Source organism: Stegostoma tigrinum, chromosome 4, assembly GCF_030684315.1.
Source record: "Stegostoma tigrinum isolate sSteTig4 chromosome 4, sSteTig4.hap1, whole genome shotgun sequence".
In the NCBI taxonomy this organism is placed as follows: Eukaryota; Metazoa; Chordata; class Chondrichthyes; order Orectolobiformes; family Stegostomatidae; genus Stegostoma; species Stegostoma tigrinum.
The window spans coordinates 92,174,228-92,192,669 of NC_081357.1; the positions used below are offsets into that span (position 1 = coordinate 92,174,228).

Consider the following 18,442-nt stretch of genomic DNA (forward strand, 5'->3'; position numbering starts at 1 on the left):
CCCAAAGCCAGAATGTGTTTGCACATGCCTGGTCAATGTCACTATACTCTGTATGTAACAACGTCAAACTGTCTGTGCTTGTACAGATGGCCCTACTGAGACTGAATTTCCACATGTCTGGGGAGCTATAGACTGAGAATCAGGAGCAAAGGCCAGTAAAGTAGCGGCAGACATTGAGTAGTGTAGTCAAGCAGCTGCTCATAGTTATTGAGAAATTAGCCCTGGGCTGAATTTGGATTTGTGAGGAGTACTGACTGGACTGAGGACACTCCTCACCATATCTCTACCACCTGCACTTCTCACCGAATGCCCAAGGGCTGTCTTAATAGACTATCCTTCCCATTGGAAGGTAGTTGCACCCATTACTTGGCAGTGACACACAAGTACAGTATCACATTTTTTAAAACCACTTTTTCAATTACAATATATTTGCAGTCAGTGGGTTAAGTGAATTATAATTGAAGTAGTACTATCAGCTTTAACACGGTGTTTTGAGTAATAGCATATGTGTGATGACATCAATGGTAAAAATATGTTGGCTGTTTTGGCAAACATTCCTTTTATTCGCTGTGGAAAGAACATATGAGAGAAAAGAGGGACATTTACCCTGCCAGATTGTAAAACCCATACAGATAAAAAAATGTATATTTGAAAAGCGAAAACGACTTCACAATCAATCCACAAATAGTCTGCGTGTGTGCAAAGCTGTCCCTCAGTTGAGTTTGTAAGTGACCAAAGTATTGGAAAGCCCATCAAGCTGAATTTCCTGGAATCACTCCATTGGTGACCAAAGCCAAGAAGACTCCCTCACTAACTGCAGAAGGCTCAGGGCTAACGCCTGCCAGATGCGGTCGTGCAGCTGGTGAGTTTGCGCAGTGCCGGCCGGCTGGATGCCCGCTGGCGGCGGCACGTTATCAGTTCCGGTTCCGCCAGTTGTCACGGGTTACCGGCTCTGAGCTTCTTGATCTCGGTCTGGGTTTCGCACAGAGAGAGGAGATGGCGGAGTGACTGACGGGGTAAGTGAGAGTCAGGGGAGATGATCCTCACTCCCAGTGTCTGAGAGGATATCGGAGGGTGACACGAGTACCTGACCCCCAACCCTGTGTCTCGGGTTATCGACCGACCCCACCGGCCAGCCGTGAACCCACCTTACCTTCCCTACTCCTGCCCCTCCCCATGCTTAGGCACTGCCCCCTCCACAGTAATTAGATCTGGGCTGGCCACTTCCCTCACCTCCGCTTTGAGTCCAGTTTGCTTTGTTTGTGAGGGAACGGGGTCGGTGTCTTTCCCCATGGATATTGTTTTTGGTGGTGGTAGTAATGCATCCTCTATGTGTCTGCAAGGTACTTACGGCATTCACCCCTTTACAATCGGGGAGGTAGGGAGATCACACTACGCAAATGCAACCTGTATGGCTGCCAAAGTTCTGCGGCAGTGGGGATTCTTAGTTTGAGGTCTGTCAGGGTCTTTTGTAGGTTCACTAATAGACGTTTATTTTACGACAGTTGAGCAGCAACAGCTATTGAATACTTTTAAGGCAGAGCTTGGTAGATCTTTTGACTGATGAAGGTTTCAAATGGTATCGGTGCTAGCCAGGACAGTGGAGTCGAGGCCACGATTAGATCGGTCACGATCTCATCAATTGGCAGAGAAAGATCAAAGGGCCGACTGTCCAGTTTGATGTTCGCAATTCTATTGTTGGTGCGGTGCAGTGCATCACCCATGACGTCTGTAGTCTTGGCCTTATTTAAGTAGGATGTAAATATTTTGGAGGCAGTTCAGAAGATTGATCCGTTCTGAGGAAGGGTCACTGTATTAACTCTCAAAGCGTTGTTTTCACTCTACAGATGCTGCCAATCCCTCTCTGTTTCTCCAGCACACTTTTATTTCACATTTCCAGCATCCACTGTTAGTTGTGTTCATCACTGGATTGATGTCTTATGAGGAAGAATTGAACAGACTGGGTTTGTTTCCACTTCAGTTAAGAGTTAAGGTGATTGAAGTATGCAGAGTCTGAATACTCTTGTCAAGGTGGACATTGAAATTATCTTTTCTCATCTAGGTTAGCCCATAACCAGGGGACAGTGCTTTAAGATAACAAAGCATGGAGCTGGATGAATACAGCAGGCCAAGCAGCATCTCAGGAGCACAAAGTTGCAAATTTTCTTTTTGAGTGCTGTGCAACTTTGAAACTCAGTGCCTTAAAAGCAGTGGAACCGAGGTCATTTTATATCTTTGCGGGAAGGTATATAATAACTTTTGATTCTGTTGTTTAAAAGGTACCGGTGGGGCAGTAGACAGGAATATGAAATCCAAAATGCAGATCAACCGTTGTAGTCTTGAGTGGTGGAATATGCTTGAGGGGCCCAAAAACCTATAATTGTCCATTAGATGTATGTTTATAGCATGGGCTTACCAGGCTATTGGAAGTAAACTGGGTGGATGTCAGTCTTTGCCTCCAGTATTTCTAATGATTTTTAGTGTATGCTGCATCATCCTACTGCATTTTGACTGGTTCTTTGCAGCTAAATTTTAATTGTATTTGAGCACTGCCTTGAGTTAGTTACAGGTTGTATTCTGTTTGTGTGGGAAAGTTGAGATTGGCAATACTTGTAAATGTACCAGCCCCTGGGCAATATGAAGCAATTCAAAATTACTTTTTGTTTTCATACAATTCTTACACTAAAGTGTGGCAGGAATGTTAGATCTACCATGTCTAATTAGGTTGATTCAGATCTTGGACAGACAAGAAGCATTTTTAATGCAACACATTTCTAGTAACCTGTGTAAATGGGCAATCAGAGCTTGTGATCAGCCAAGCCTGGAAAATGATTGGATACTGCATAGATTTCTATAGGATGCATAGCACAGAAACAGGCTGATTTGATTTTTAGGTCCCTACTCCTCATGAATTTCCCCACACTCCTCTTCAAATAACCTTGTCTGCTTAGCAAATCAGCGGGCACCACTGTCGGTGAAGTAAAAGTAGGTGTGATGGTAGAACACTAGTTGGAAAGAGCAGATGAAGGTTGAAATGAGCATGACAGTGGGGCTTTTTGACCAGCAGCTGACTGAGAGTTGGGTGTACTCCAGAGCGTAGAAATGGGGGTGTTGTTAGAAACTATGAAACTGGAAGAAATGATGACTCATTTAAGCTGCATCTTGGAGACAGTGGTAAAATGGTAGGAGGAGTACCTTCTGTTTTATCTCTATATTTATGTCTGTTTGGTCACAGTTATACAATTCCTGCAGTGAGGTGCACTTGAGAAATTCTGCTACTAGCAGTTTGAAAGTCTAAATGTCATGAGCTATGTAACCCAGTTAGGTAATATTGCGGGATCTTTGTGTATACTGGGTAAGAGAAGTTCTTCTTGAAGGGGTTAGAGGGTTAGCAGTTTGTGTATTTCAACCGCTACCATTCTGTATTTAAAACATACAACAGCAAACACCTTGTAGTTAAATACTACCTTTTTATGTATAAAAAATACCCGAAGGCAACCAGCACATAATGGGAGAGAAGAAGTGCTTTGTTGAGTATGACAACCAGAATTTTAAATGTGAGCTGGAGATAATTGTAGGTCAGTGAGGATACTGAGTACATCAGACAGGGTGCAGGGTAAAATGGAGGTGAGAGAACTATGAAGATTAGATTGATTAATTCTGACTTATCTGAAGAATGTATGAGAGCTTTGGAGTAAGCATCATATGGTGCACCATGTAAGAAGACACATGGAAGTCGAAAGGATGATGAGACAATGTACTGTGGTGGCACCTATTATTGTGGAATAAATTATTCATGGCTGTATAAATATAAACAATTTAAAATGTCAAATAATCTTGGCATCTAATCCAATACATTTTCCTTTGCAAAGGTTGTAACCACTTGTACTTCATTCTGCAAGGGTCATTAGCATGGCAGTTTTTGTAACTATTGAGTAGCCTGTTGATTTTTTTCATACTTTAAGTAATTGTAAAATCTCTCATACACTCTAAGATCGAAGCTATCAACCATGTTTCCCATTTGCAGAAAAGTGGTGTAAGTGAGAAGGGATTACGTGGTGGAATGCAAAGCTTAACTCTTTGGTATATTGGGCTGCTTGTAGAAAGGGTATCACATTTTCATACCAAATGACTGCAGACAAAACAGCTCTGAAACATGATGCAATTTCTGCAGCAACTAATTGAGCAACATATTGCATGGCTGCAAATTTTGTTTGGCTGTACCCTTTATTGTAGCATTGGATAAAATAACCCAGTCATTTATAAGTATGCTGTATTTTAATAGTCATAAATGGTTTGGTACAACTGAATTTTTTAAAAAATCCTTTACAGTTGCTGGATAATATGTGCATTGTCATAAATACATAATCTGCTGATGTAACCAGAGCTGAATGTACATTGGGAGAAAGGCCAATAGTTAGAAAAATAAACGCTTTGGCATTTCACAACTTGTCCTTTTAATATCACCCAATCTCCAGTATTCAGCTGCTGCTGTTACATTAATCCAAGTTTTCATCACTCTTTGTGAAAATGATCAAAAAAGACAACTTGCTATTAATATAAAAACTGTCTGATCTGACTTGACGAAATATATTAACTTCACATCCACCTATCTGATTTTATTTTTTGTAAACAGAACTAAATGGTTGGCTGTATCTAGAAAGGAATTATCTTAGCACCATATTTATTCCAAAGTTGAGAATATTTTTCATGTACCTGGGCTGCTTTCAAGAACATTTTAATCATATTCCCTACATTTAAGTCCAAATCCTCAACTTATGCAAGAAACAGGGCCCAGCACTAAGCCGTATGGAACCCCATTTTAAACAGATCTTGATCACAAAAACATTTTCTTTGTCATCTTCTGCTTCCTGCCTCTCAGCCACTTTTGGATCCAACATGCCACTTTGTCATGGATTCCATGGGCTCTTAATTTCTTGACCTGTCTGCCATGTGCGACGTTATCAAAAACTTGCTGAAGTCCATGTAGACCACATTACATGCATAACTGTCATCAACAGTCCATGTTACCTCAAAATTCAATTGAATTTGACGTACGTGACCTTCCCTTAACAAATCCATGACTGATGATCTCTGACCCTTGTCCAAGAACAGTTAAATTCTGATTTTCAGAATTTTCTCTAATAACCCCCCCCCACCACAGAGGTTAGACTAACTGACCTTTAATTTCTAGGCTTATCTCTTCCTTTTTAAATAATGGGACAATGTTTAACAATCTTCTGGCACGTAAGCTTCAGTACTTTAGCCAGACAGCATTTGAAAATTATTGCAAGGGTACCTGTGGCTTTGTCCACTTTTAAGGTTTCTAAACTTGCTCGCTGTTCTCAATCCTGCAACCTGATGTCTGCGCCATGTCGTTCTTGTCCAACAATTAACAATGGTTTCATGGTCATTAGTAAATTCTTCATTCCAGATCTTTTTCTTTGAATTTAAATTTCACCAACTGTCATGGCGGCATTCAGTCCTGGGTCCCCAGAATGTTAGCTGAGTTTCTTGATTAATAGCCTAACAATAATGCCACCGGGCCAAGCCTCAGCCTCCAAATTCTAAAGTTGACGTCCTGCACTGTCTCTCCAGCCGCACAAACCTCTGCTGCATTCTTCTATTCCTATTCTCTCTACTGCACAACACTGGAAGTAATCCAGACATTACTTTCTTTGAATTCCCATGGAAAAGTTTTTTGCTCATAGTACTGTTTTTTCTTTGTTTTTGCTTCTCCACTATTTGTGTTGATTTCTGCTTGCTTTTGCTTCATTGACTCAATCACTGGGATCTTGCCCTCTGGAATTCTTGCCAAAAGTCTCAATGTTGATTCTGACATTGAAAGGCTCCCACATGCTTTGAGTGGCCGTATCTTCAAGAGTATAGCCTACTTCCCCTTGCACCCCAAAGGATTTTTCTTCTTTGTTGCCTTTGTGGAGCATTCTGACGTTTTCCTTTTGGCAATGTGTGCTAAGCCACTTAACTGAAATGTCAATTGTTCCTTATTCAGTGCTACACCCTAAGAGCTGAATATGGCGTTTCTTTGCTGATCTACAGTGAGGAGTTGCATAAAAAATTTCTGCAAATGCAGTATTGTGTCCTAAAGTCTTTTCTATTATGGTGATCCGAATTAAATAAGTGGCAGTTTCAGAATGGGTAATGGATTAACATGGAAACTGCAAGAGTTAAAGCTACCTTCTTGAACTGCTGCAGTCCAGGTGGAGTAAGTACACTTACAGTCCTGCTAGGAAGGGAGTTCAACAATTTTGATCTAGTGGCATTGTGGGAAATACGATTTAGTTACAACTCAGGATGTTGTGAAGCTTGGAAGAGAACTTGAAGGTTATGATGTTTCTGTGCGTCATCTGTCCTTAAGGGGTGTAGAGTTATGTACTTGGAACATGCTGTTGACGGAGGCTTGTGAGTTATTGCAGTGCCTTTTATATACACGCTGTTGCTACTGTGCATGGTTGGTAGAAGGGGTACTAATTAAGAGGCCTGCATGGTCCTATAATGTATCAAGGTTTTTGCAATTTAGAGCTGCACTCATTCAGGCAAGGAGAGTACATCATTGCTTTGTAGATGGTGAACAGGCTCTGGGGAGTCAGGAGGTGAGTTATTTGCTTCATGATTTCCAGTCTGTGTTCTGGTAGCCACAGTAATTATATGGCTGGTTCAGTTCAGTTTTTGGTCAATGGTATTCCTGCAAGATGCTGATAGTGGAGGCTTCTGAATTCTTGTCAGGCTTTTGAATGTTATGGGGATATGATCAGGTTTTTCTCGTTCACGAAGGTTATTGCTTGGCATTTCAAGGGCACAAATGTTACTTGGCGCTGTAGATTACATTAAAATGAATGAATTCAAAGGCAACTAATGGCATCTTGATGACAACTGATATATTAAAAAGTAGGTGAGAGCACTCATATTATTCTGTGAGGATTTGATGGACTGAGTGGCTTATTTCTGCTTCTACATCTTGTGGACATTGCAAGCATTCAGGGCAATACATACGACAACAATGAAGGCCAGAATTTACTCCACAATGTTTGAAATTAATTCATTTACAGCAAGGCGTCAAGGATAAATGGATGAATGTTTTTAATTAGAGCAAGTGATGCCCTTCAGTACAAAGATGAAAGTGAAATATTGTGTCTCTTCACGTTTGCCAGATTGCTTCAGCAAGTTGTCTATTGGAGGTCGTGCCTTCATCTCCCTGATTTCTGGAATACATAAAATAAAGCTTGCTACCTCCTTTAAGGCACTCCAAATGTACTGCTGTGCTTGGGGTTTTGGACACATGTCCAAATAACTCATTATATTGCTCACTGTAAAATATGATGTTCCTATGAGGTGAACTGGGACAGTCTGCTGCACTAAACGCTCTGTTTAAATCTAAGTTATTGCAGTCAGCAGACAAGAATATTATGAGATTAGAGATACTGCCTATCGATGTTTGGCAATCTTCAATTTCAACCAGGCAAAAGCTGCTTCTGATTTATAATGAATTAGGATCAACAAATCAAGTGTATTTTAAATGTCACACATTTGCTGACACTGTCCTGTCTGGGCTGCATCAGTTACAAAATTAATATCACTTATCATTTTAAAAAGTTGCATTTGCTCCACTTTCCTCCTCCTCCTCTGAGCCTGCAAAATGCCAGCATTCCGATTTCCTAACCTTGAATTTCCTTTTTTGTTTCTCTGCTGTTTTTCATAGAATCCCAACAATGGAGAAGCAGGCTATTCAGCCCATCAAGTTCACACTGACCCTCCAAAGACCATTTCACCCTCTGTAACTGAATATCCTATGGCTAATCCACCTAACCTACACATCCCTGGACACTCTAGGCAATTTAGCATGGACAATCCACCTAGCCTATACAAATTTGGACTGTTGGAGGAAACTGGAGTATTCAGAGGAAACGTGCAGACATGCGGAGAATGTGCAAACTGCACAAAGGCAGTTGCTTCTAGCTATTTTACAGCCTATATCATCCACGATACTCCCCCCCCCCCCCCCCCCCCCCGCCATACTCCCATGATCCCAGTTGCACTTACAACAAAAGAGCAAATTGCTGCAGATACTGGAATCTGTACTGAAAACAATAAATGCTGGAGATCACGGCAGGTCAGGCAGCATCCATGGAGAGAGATCAATCTAACATTTTGAGTCTCTGATGTTGAGTCATCTAGACTCAATGTTAGTTTGCTTTCTCTCCATGGATGCTGCCTGACCCCGCTGTGATCGCCAGCATTTGTTGTTTCCAGTTACAACAATGCAGATTGCTTCGCCATTTTATGCTACTAACGTTCTTGAATAGTTTTGTAGCTCAGGTTGTGGATGCTGTGGTTGGTTCGCTCCCAGACCTGATTCATTAGTTCGCAGACATTTCATTGCCCTGCTGGGTAATGTCATAAGTGCAACCTCTGGTGAAGCGCTGTTATGTTTTCCTGCTTGGTATTTAAACTCTGGGGTCCATTGGAATTGGTTACCTCTTTTCCAGTTTTTCTTTGCAGTAGTGTATATATAGGGTCTAATTCTACATGTTTATTGATGGCCTTCTTGGTGGAGAATCAAGCCTCTAGAAATTCTTCTGCTTTTCTCTGTTTGCCCTGTCATAGAACCCAGATGTTGTCCCAATCGAACTGGTGGTTCTCCTGAGACGAGTGAGTACTGGTAACTCTCTTTGTTGCTAGTTGGTGTTTGTGCGTTCTTGTGGCTAGTTTTCTTCCTGCCTGTCTAATTTTAACAATCCCACGCAAAGACTGTGACAAACATTACATTGGACAGACAGGAAGGAAACTGGCCACAAGAATACACGAACACCAACAAGCAGCAAAAAGATATGACCAGTACTCACTTGTCTCCATTTACACGGATAAGGAGAACTGCCAGTTCGATTGGGACAACATCAGGATCCTAGGCAGGCCAAACAGAGACACGCACGGAAATTTCTAGAGCCATGGTTCTCCTTCAAGAAGGCCATCAATCGAAACATAGAATTAGACCCTATATATATACACCACTGCGAAGAAAAACTGGAAATGAGGCAACCAATTCCAGTGGACCCCAGAGTTTAAATACCAGGCGGGAAAACACAACAGCGCCTCATCGGTGTCTGCACTGATGATGTTCCCCAACAGGGTAATGAAACGTCTGCAAACTAACAAACCAGCTCATCGAATAAACCAACCGCAGCATTTAATGCTACTTGACATTGTGCATTTTGCTCACTGTGTGCTATACCCTTCTCTTTCAAAGTTATCATTCCCTTTCTGAAAAAAACTCCCTTCTGTAAAAACGTGCTCTGTCTCCCCCTGGTGGATTCATACCATATGTTATTTTCATTGTTACAATGAGGAGCAGTAGAGCAAAATGAAGACAATGACCTTGTCTCAGCATTTAGGAGATGGTTTGGAACTCTTTTATACATTGGCCATGCAAGTAGATAGGATGGTACAGAAGACATATGACATGCTTGCCTTTATTGGTTAGAGGATTGAGTACAAAAATCAGGATGTCATGTTGCAGTTTTATGGGACTCTGGTTAGGCCACACTTAGATTATAGCTTTCGGCTCTTGTCGCCACATTACAGGAAGGCTTTGGAGAGGGTGCAGAAGAGGTTTACCATGATGCTGCCTGGATTAGAAGTTATGAGCTGTAAGGAAAGGCTAAAAAAAAGCTCTGGTTGTTTTGTCTGGAGTGGCAGAGGCTGAGGGGAGACTTGAAAGAAGTCTATAGAATAGATAGTGTTGACTGTCAGAATCTTTTTCCCATAGTTGAAATGTCTACAATTAGTGGATATGAACTTAAGGTGGGGAGGGGGGTAAGTTCAGAGGAGATGTAAGGGGCAAGTCTTTTTTTTTAAACAGACCATGGTATGAGTTTGAAATGTGCTGCCTGAGGTGGTGGTGGAGGCAAAAACGATAGGGGCATTTAAGAGACTTTGAGATAAGCATGTGAATACGCAAGGAATGGTGGGATATGGACCAAGGACAGGCAGAAGCGAATAATCTGTTCGGCACATCGTGGACCAAAGGGCCCATTCCTATGTTGTATTGTTCTGTGTTCATTCATGGATTGTAAGTGCTGCAGGTAGAGTCAGCATTCATTGCCCCCATCTGTATTTTTTTTCTTTCAAAATGTCACAGGAATTCTGCTTATGTAAATGAAGTTTATCATTGACTCATTCATGTTGAGTTGTGCTGATTTGATTCTGACACTTTCAACCTTTCGTTGAACAGAGTTTTATATTTAATAATAATGCACATATCTGTGTTCCCTGCTACTATAGAATAAATCAAACAACAAGCTTACAGAGCCTGCACGTATACAGTTAAACAGTGAATTATCTTGGATGGCTTTAGTTTTAACTTGATTTGCACCGACCCTTTGAAAGATTTCCTTCTTCAGTTCCTTCCACTGCCGTTCTAGCCAAAACTTGTTTTCCTGGTGAATGGTAATTGCATTCCAGGGTGCTTTGGTGACTTGGACAACCTATTACAGGTCCCTCAAAGCTGGTGGCAGTATCACTACTGATGTTTCGCGAGGTCTTTCAAATTCAATGACCATAAAAAGCAGCATCCTTTCCCAAACCAACATGAAGCCCTAACCAAGCAAAGCTGGCTTTGAATGAACTTTGCAAGAGACCCCCAAGATGACAACTGAGATGCTTCAGGAATGTCTTCAAAGCAACCACAAAGACGTCAAGCATCCCGCCAACTCCCTGAAATCCCTTAGTGGCAAACTAAATTGGGGAGACTTTGTTAGGAACATGCAGGAGCAAAGTCAAGGTTTTGAAAGAGTGCACAAACCTCCCAGCATTTTATCTATCTGACCTTTCAAACACCACTTGCCCTGCATGCTGCAAGATGTATGTTGATTGCTCATTAGACTTATCAGTCACCTTAAAACCCGTTGAAACATGGAAGCAAGTCCTCTTCAATCCCAAGGGATTGCCAAAGAAGATCAATTCTGCCAGCCAGTATTTGATTTTAAATATATTTGCACTCCTGTCTAAAGGTTTTATTATATTTGTAATGACCATACACTCAATCATAGATTAAATGATTGTCTTTTTGTTCTGTTCTGTCGTTGCAGCTGCTTCTTAAGTGTTTTGCTTGTGACATTTGGCAACAGATAACCAGAAGGAAAGGCTGTCAAATGGGCAGCCAATGCAATCATTTAACAAATTGCCAAATAATCAGTCTTTATTTATAATCTTGTCATATTTAGATTCCAACATTTTTAATCTATCAAATTGACACTTGCCACATACACTTGAACCTACCTGAATAGTTGAGTCGTACAGGCTAGCCAAGTTCCAGGACTCTGACTAAATAGAATCATGGCAACATGGAAAGAGAATGCACAGGGGAGTGGGGTGAAAGTTTTTAATAATTCAGGGGGTGAGAGTGTCACTCACAAGGCCAATGTTTATTGCCAATCCATAATTATGATGAGACATGGGAACAGAGGGAGGCTATTCAGCCCATTCAGTTTACTTTGCCATTCAGTGAGATACTGCCCAATCTAATAATGTTGAACTAAACTTTCCTACCTTTTTCCCTATAATCCTTGTTTCCGATACTGATTTAAAATCTGTCTACCTCACTCTTGAATATACTCAATAACCCATCTTTGACAGCTGTCTTTGGTAAACAATTCCACAGATTCACAACACTTTGAGAGAAGAAGTTCCTTCTCGTCTCTGCCTTAACTGTACAATCCTTTATACTGTGATTATGCCCTCTGGTCCTGGACACCCATAAGGAGAAACAACTTTTCTCGATCCACCCTGTCAAGGCCTGTATGAACTCTGTATGTTTTGATAAGGTTACTTATTCTTTTAAACTCCAATTAGTATGGATGCAACACTTTTTTTCCTTGTAAGGCAATCTCTCCATACCCGTAATCAACGTGGTAAACTTTGAACTTTCTTAGGATTGTCCCCAGTGCTAAGGGGACCAAACTGTTTACAATATTCTATGTTTGCTCTAGCTCATGCCTTGTATAGTTTTAGCAAGTCTTCTCTACTTTTATACTCAATTCCCTTTGAAATAAAGGCTAATATTCCATTTTCCATCTCTTATATGCTGAACTTGGATGCTAGCTTTTTGTGATTCATTTGCAAGGACTTATAAATCTCTTTGTGCTACAGTTTCTTTCAACCTTTCTGTGCATAATTTCACACTTACCTGCATTATATTCTGTCTACCAAGTTTTTGCGCACTTGCCACCTATTTATATCCTTTTGTACACTTGTCATTTCTATCATTTGCCTTCTCACCTATTACGTCATCTGCAAACCTGGCTATAGTACATTCACTTCTCTTATCAGTCATTAATTATCAACAATAATGACCCCAGCGCTAATACCTGTGGCAGTCCACTACTTACACGTAGCCATCTTGAAAATGTTACCTTTATCCTAACACACTCATCCACTCATGACAGCCAAACCTTTAACCGTACTAATATACTACCTCCAACACCATGGGCTCTTATGAAGTAGTCTAATGTGTAGTACTGATGCCTGCTGAAAATCTAAACATATTACATCCACTGCTTCTCTTTTATCCATCCCATTTGTTACCTCAAAGAATTCCAGGAAATTTGTCAAGTATGATTTCCTTTCCTCAATCATATGTATTTCTAAATGCTGTAATTACTACATTTTCCTAATAACATTCATTAAGCTAACTGGCCTCTGGTTAGTAAAAACTAACCTGTTTCTTGATTCTTTCCTTTTATAAATAAAGCCATTATTTTGGTAATGTTCCAATCTCTGGGGCTTCTCCAGAAGCCTTAGATGTTTGGAAGATTATGACCAGTGACATCCATTACCTCTGCAATTAATTCCTTTCATTATGCAAGGATGCAACCTATTGGGTCATTGGGGATTTATCAGCCTTTAACCTCATCTGTATCGTTTTTACTTTTTCCCTAGTGATAGTTATTCATTTATTCCATCACCCCCTTTTTGATTCTTGAGACTATCCTAACAAAGGGGATTTTGACAATGGGAAGAGACAACAAGAGAAATGCAGCCACTTTTTAATTTCATTGGATACCTTGAAAGGATAAACTGGCATCAGTCACTAAACTCCACCAACTAGGGTATCAATGGTTGATATTCAACTGTGTACTTGACATTTATTCAGTTTCTAAACTTACTGAGCAGAATTTTTTTTAAGCAAATACATTAATCACTATTGTTTCTATTAATTTGGGATTTTGAACAATTAGGCAGTTATTAGTTTAACTTTTTGACTTTGAAATAGACATGTGAAACTCAGAATTGCTCTTTGCTGGTTTTGTTATAACAATAAATTATTTTTAGTGTTAGTTCTGTAGTACCTAAAAGCAAAATTGCTAAAATCAACCACTCCTCCACATATTTTCACCTAATCAAATCAGCATATCTTTCTACTTAGTTCCTTTGTTAATTTAGCTTTACCTTTTACTTTTGTCTTAGCCTTTTTTCTATTTGACTTGAATTACTGCCAAAACAGCTGTCAAATTGCTATGGTGTCCTGGAATAAATGTTCCAGATCTTGGACATGCATCTAGGAGATGCTGACTGTGGTTGGATATTGCCAGGAGATAGACTCAAAGGAAGCACTGATAATCCTGACTGCTCCTGAGCTACTACTAACTTGTTCCAAAACAAGAGTTTCTGAAGAGCAACTTGACAGCTCTATTTTTGGCCAGGTAATAATGCGTGTGGATAATGGAGGGCTGTGTTGAATTTTTCATGATATGTGTAACGCAGTGCCATTGGTTCAGGTTCATTTCAGGCCTAATTGTTCAAAATTCCAAATCAACAGAAACAATAGTGATTAATGTGTTTTCTTTTTTAAAAAAAAAGGTCTGCTCAGTAAGTTTAGAAACTGAATAAATGTCAAGTACACAGTTGAATATCAACCATTGATACCCTAGTTAGTGGAACTTAGTGACTGATGCCAGTTCATGTTATAATTTTTGTCAAAAGCTTGCAATTATAACAGACTAAAATAGCTTACTGAGATAATAAACTATTGCTTATAATATGTGAAATCTAGTAACCCTCTGTCTCTGTTCTAGGTTCATGAACTAGAGTTCTATCTGCAGGTGGTTGGCCAAAGGAGTATATTGTTCAACTGTCAAATCAGATCTGTAAGTGCAGCCCCACCATGCTGGAAGAGGATATCGAGGTAGCTATCAAGGTGGTAGTTGTTGGCAATGGAGCTGTTGGTAAATCAAGCATGATTCAGCGGTACTGCAAGGGTATTTTCACCAAGGACTACAAGAAAACCATTGGAGTGGACTTCCTGGAAAGACAAATTCAGTGAGTGGAGACCTGTACTGTACTGTAAAACATTTAGGTGTGATTTGTCATTCCTGCGTCACTCCAGATGTTTGTGATGTTGGGGCTTGGTAATAGAATCATGAGAAGGAAAAATCAATATTAACAATAAACAAAATGCAGATTCCAAGGCATTCAAAACTCAGTGTGCCATTCCATATCAATGATGGGGTGCTAGCAGCAAAGTTCTCGCTTTAGCTGTTTACTTTAATACAGTTCATCATTGCTGTAATTAGTTTGCCTTGATTTGATACAAGTTTAAAGCACAGAGGGATGCCTGTAGACTATCCACTTCCTTCTCATAGTCTTGTAGTTTGTTCAGCTTTAGGCAGATGTCTAGTTACTTTTTTAAATGTCATTATTGAATCTTTCTGGCATAGCAATACATTCCTGACCGCTACAACTCAGAATGAAAATGGTTTCCTCCTTTCCTTTGGCTGTCTTACTAATTATCTCAAACATTTTCTCAATGGTTAAGGTAGCAAACATCTGGTGAATTAGAGACTTGCTAAATCTCAGCTTTGTTTCTAAATAAACTGGCTTAAATACACCTAAATTATGAAAGAGGAAGGTGGCTGAGCTCTTTCAGGCTAATAAATCATTTAGGTCCTGTTGCTAGATGTGGACACAATCCAGTGAGGGCAAGATACCATGACTGTAGAACCGCAGGCTGCAAGATCAAGTGGGTGGTTTTAGTACGGGAGGGAAAAGAAAACAAATTTCTGGAAAGAGTAGTGAAAAATTTCCAGACAGACATGGGGCAGGGAAATTGAGAAAATCACTCTTTAAAAAAACGTGCAAACCTTTTCAAAACCAGAGAAACCATTGCAGTTTGTGAAAGTTGAGTCAGGCAACCAAGTGGGTTTGCTTTCCTTTGAATCCTCAATTTAAATCCATACTAAATGGATGAGTTCCCTCCTTGTGCCTGAGAATCCGACATGTTATTATTTCAGTAAGTCTGTTCTCTGTTTTTGATGGATGTTGCCCCCCAATATAGAAATGGCATCACCGTGGTAAACAGTTAACATTGTTCGTCCAGGAAATGAGGGTTGGGATAGGGGAACAAAATTCTCAAAAGGATGGATGTGAATGTCAGAGTGCTTCAGAAGAAGGGACACTGGTTTGCCTGGTATTAAAATGATTTATTGGAGCAGAGGGAGACTTTACAAGTGTGCATAGCTTGTGATATAACTGACTTAGAAATCCATTTGATTTATTGCAGGTAACAAACCTGAAACATCATCTGCCTCAGCAGTGATGTATAATACAGTCCTTTCTGAGCATATAAATCTATGAAACATTACAACTTCCAAATAAATCTATATTTTGACTTATTTTAAAAATTACTTTCTTTCGTAATCATTAGAATAGTTTCTAAGGTTTTGGAGTAGATTTGTGGCTCGGGTTGTGGATGTAGAGGTTGTTGAGGTTGGTCGGTTCGCCAAGCTGGATTCTTGTTTTGCAGACGTTTCATTATGCTTGGTAACATCCTCCATGCAGCCTCCGATGAAGCGCCAGTGCATTTTCCTGCCTGGTTTTTAAACTCTGGGGTTGGTTGAGGAATGCCTCACTTCTGGTTTTCCTTCATAGTGGAATGTATACGGGGACAAGTTCAACATCTTTATTAATAGCATGCTTCATGGAGTGCCAGGCTTCTAGGAATTCTCATGCCTGTCTCTGCCTAGCCTGTCCCAGGATCTTGGTGTTGCCCCTGTCAAAGTGGTGGTTCTCCCTCTCCATGTGGATTGAGATGAGTGAGTATTGGTCGTGCCTTTTTGTAGCCAGTTGGTGTTCATGTACTCTTGTTATTAGTTTCCTTCCTGTTTGTCCGATTGTAGTGTTTCTCAGTCTCTACAGGGGATCTTGTAAATGACATTGGCCTTGTCCATGGCAGGGAGTGCGTCCTTGGTTTGGGTGAGCAGTTGTCGTAGGGTTGATGTGAGCTTGTGTGCCAATCTAATGCCCACTGGTTGTAGGAGTCTTGTGGTGAGTTCTGACAAGTTTCTGATAAAGGGTAGTGTGATGAGTGTGCCAGGGCGTGTAGTCTCTTTCTGGTGCTGTTTGTGTAGGCATCTTCTGACCCAATTCTTTGGCTATCCATTATCCTTGAAACAAAAACAAAGTTGCTGGAAAAGCTGAGCAGGTCTGGCAGCATCTGTGCAGGAGAAAACAGAGTTAACGCATTGTGTCCAGTGACCCTCCCTCATTATCGCTGAAAACCTGGAAGAGGTATTCTTCTTCTTCTTGGTGTAGTTCTATGTTGCTGCAGTGTGTTGTTGCCCCTTTAAATAGTGTTCGCACGCAGCTTCATTTGTGTGTGCTGGGATGGTCACTGCTCAAGTTCAGTACCTCGTCTGTGTGTGTGGCTTTTTGGTGTACTTTTGTTTGCCGTTCTCCATTTGTCTTGCGCTTTACCATGACGTCCAGGAACGGGAGCTGTTTGTTCTTCCCCTTCTATCTGATTTAAGTTTATTCTGGTGAGGGTGTTTTTTATAAGTTTGTGTCAAAACAAAATTCACCAGATAGGAGGAGAACAACAAACAGCTCCCATTCCTGGACGTCATGGTAGAGCGCAAGACAAATGGGGATCTGCAAACAAAAGTACATCGCAAAGCCCCACACATAGACCAGGTACTGAACTTCAATAGTGACCACCCCAGCACACACAAATGAAGCTACGTGTAAACACTATTTAAAGGGCAGCAACACGGAACTACGCCAAGAAGCAGAGGAATACCTCTTCCAGGTTTTCAAAGATAATGGATATCCAAAGAATTAGGTCAGAAGATGCCAACGGGAGCAGCATCAGAAAGATGCCCCGACACACTCATCACACTACCTATATCAGAAACACATCGGAACTCACCACAGGACTCCTACGACACTGGGCATCAGAGTGGCACACAAGCTGATGTCAACCCTATGACAACTGCTCACCCAAACCAAGGACCCACTCCCTGCCATGGACAGAACCAATGTCATCTACAAGATCCCCTGCAGAGACTGCGAGAAACACTACTTTGGACAAACAGAAAAGAAACTAACAACAAGAGTACATGAACACCAAATGGCTGCAAAAAGACATGACCAATACACTCTCGTCTCAATCCACATGGACAAGGAGAACCACCAATTTGACTGGGACAGGCTAGGCAGAGACTGTAATGAGAATTCCTAGAAGCTTGGCACTCCACGAAGCATGCTGTTAATAAACACATTGAACTCAACCCCATATACAGTCCACTACGAAGGAAAACCGGAAGTGAGGCAGCCCATCTCGATGGACCCCAGAGTTTAAAAACCAAGCGGGAAAACACGCCGACACTTCTTTGGATGCTGCACTCAGGATGTTACCAAACATGGTAACAAAACATCTGCAAAACAAGAATCCAGCTCGGCGAGCCAACTAACCTCAACATTAGAATAGCCAAAAGTACTTCTTTGTTCTATGAAATATTTTCAAAGCTGTTGTGTGGAGAAAATTGGTCAACAGTTTGTATACAGTAATATCTCATCGCATTAAATAAAATAATTAACTAGGTTAATTTTTTTTGGCTTGGTTTAGGAGAAATACCTACCTAGGGCTCTGAAGAATTCATATCCATTGTGAGCAGTGCCTTTGCAGAATTTTAAAACTTGACTTGGGCCTTGGTTTGTTTCATACCTGATCTGAAAGGCAGGTCCTCTGACAGTACAGCAGTCGTTCAGTACTACATCAGCCTAGATGAAGTGTTTGAAGTCTGGGATGAGGCTTCGACCCACAAGTCGTGTTTGTGACTGAGCCAAGTTGATGAATAGTGAAATATTCAGTTAGCAATGATTGTGTTACAATTTTAAATATGTTCCATTGTGGCTGGAAAGTCCCACATCTGAATTTGTTGGAGGGAAAGCTGAACGATTGTTCACTCTGGTTTCATTTATACCTCTGCCAGCAGTTGGCAGCGTTTATTTTTACCTACCCTCTGAGCGAAAGAACAATTTGCACAGAGATCTTTAGGAGGGATGCAATAGAATGGTTGACGTGAACAAATTGCAGTTCACAAACAACCCTATAATAAAGCATCAGCTACTAATTAAATCGAAATGTTCC

The 18,442-nt window shown here is 40.8% G+C and overlaps 1 protein-coding gene across 1 annotated transcript in view; it reads left to right on the top strand.

Annotated features, from left to right (window-relative positions):
* The first annotated feature begins 890 nt into the window (after nt 1-890).
* Nucleotides 891-18,442, top strand: part of rab23 (RAB23, member RAS oncogene family) — a 35,620-nt gene continuing 18,068 nt past the window's right edge. Inside the window, exons 1-2 of the mRNA XM_048531797.2 lie at nt 891-1,016; nt 14,091-14,334. Of these exons, the coding sequence (XP_048387754.1) occupies nt 14,180-14,334 (155 nt within the window). The 5' untranslated portion in view covers nt 891-1,016; nt 14,091-14,179. The remainder of the gene's footprint in view (nt 1,017-14,090; nt 14,335-18,442) is intronic.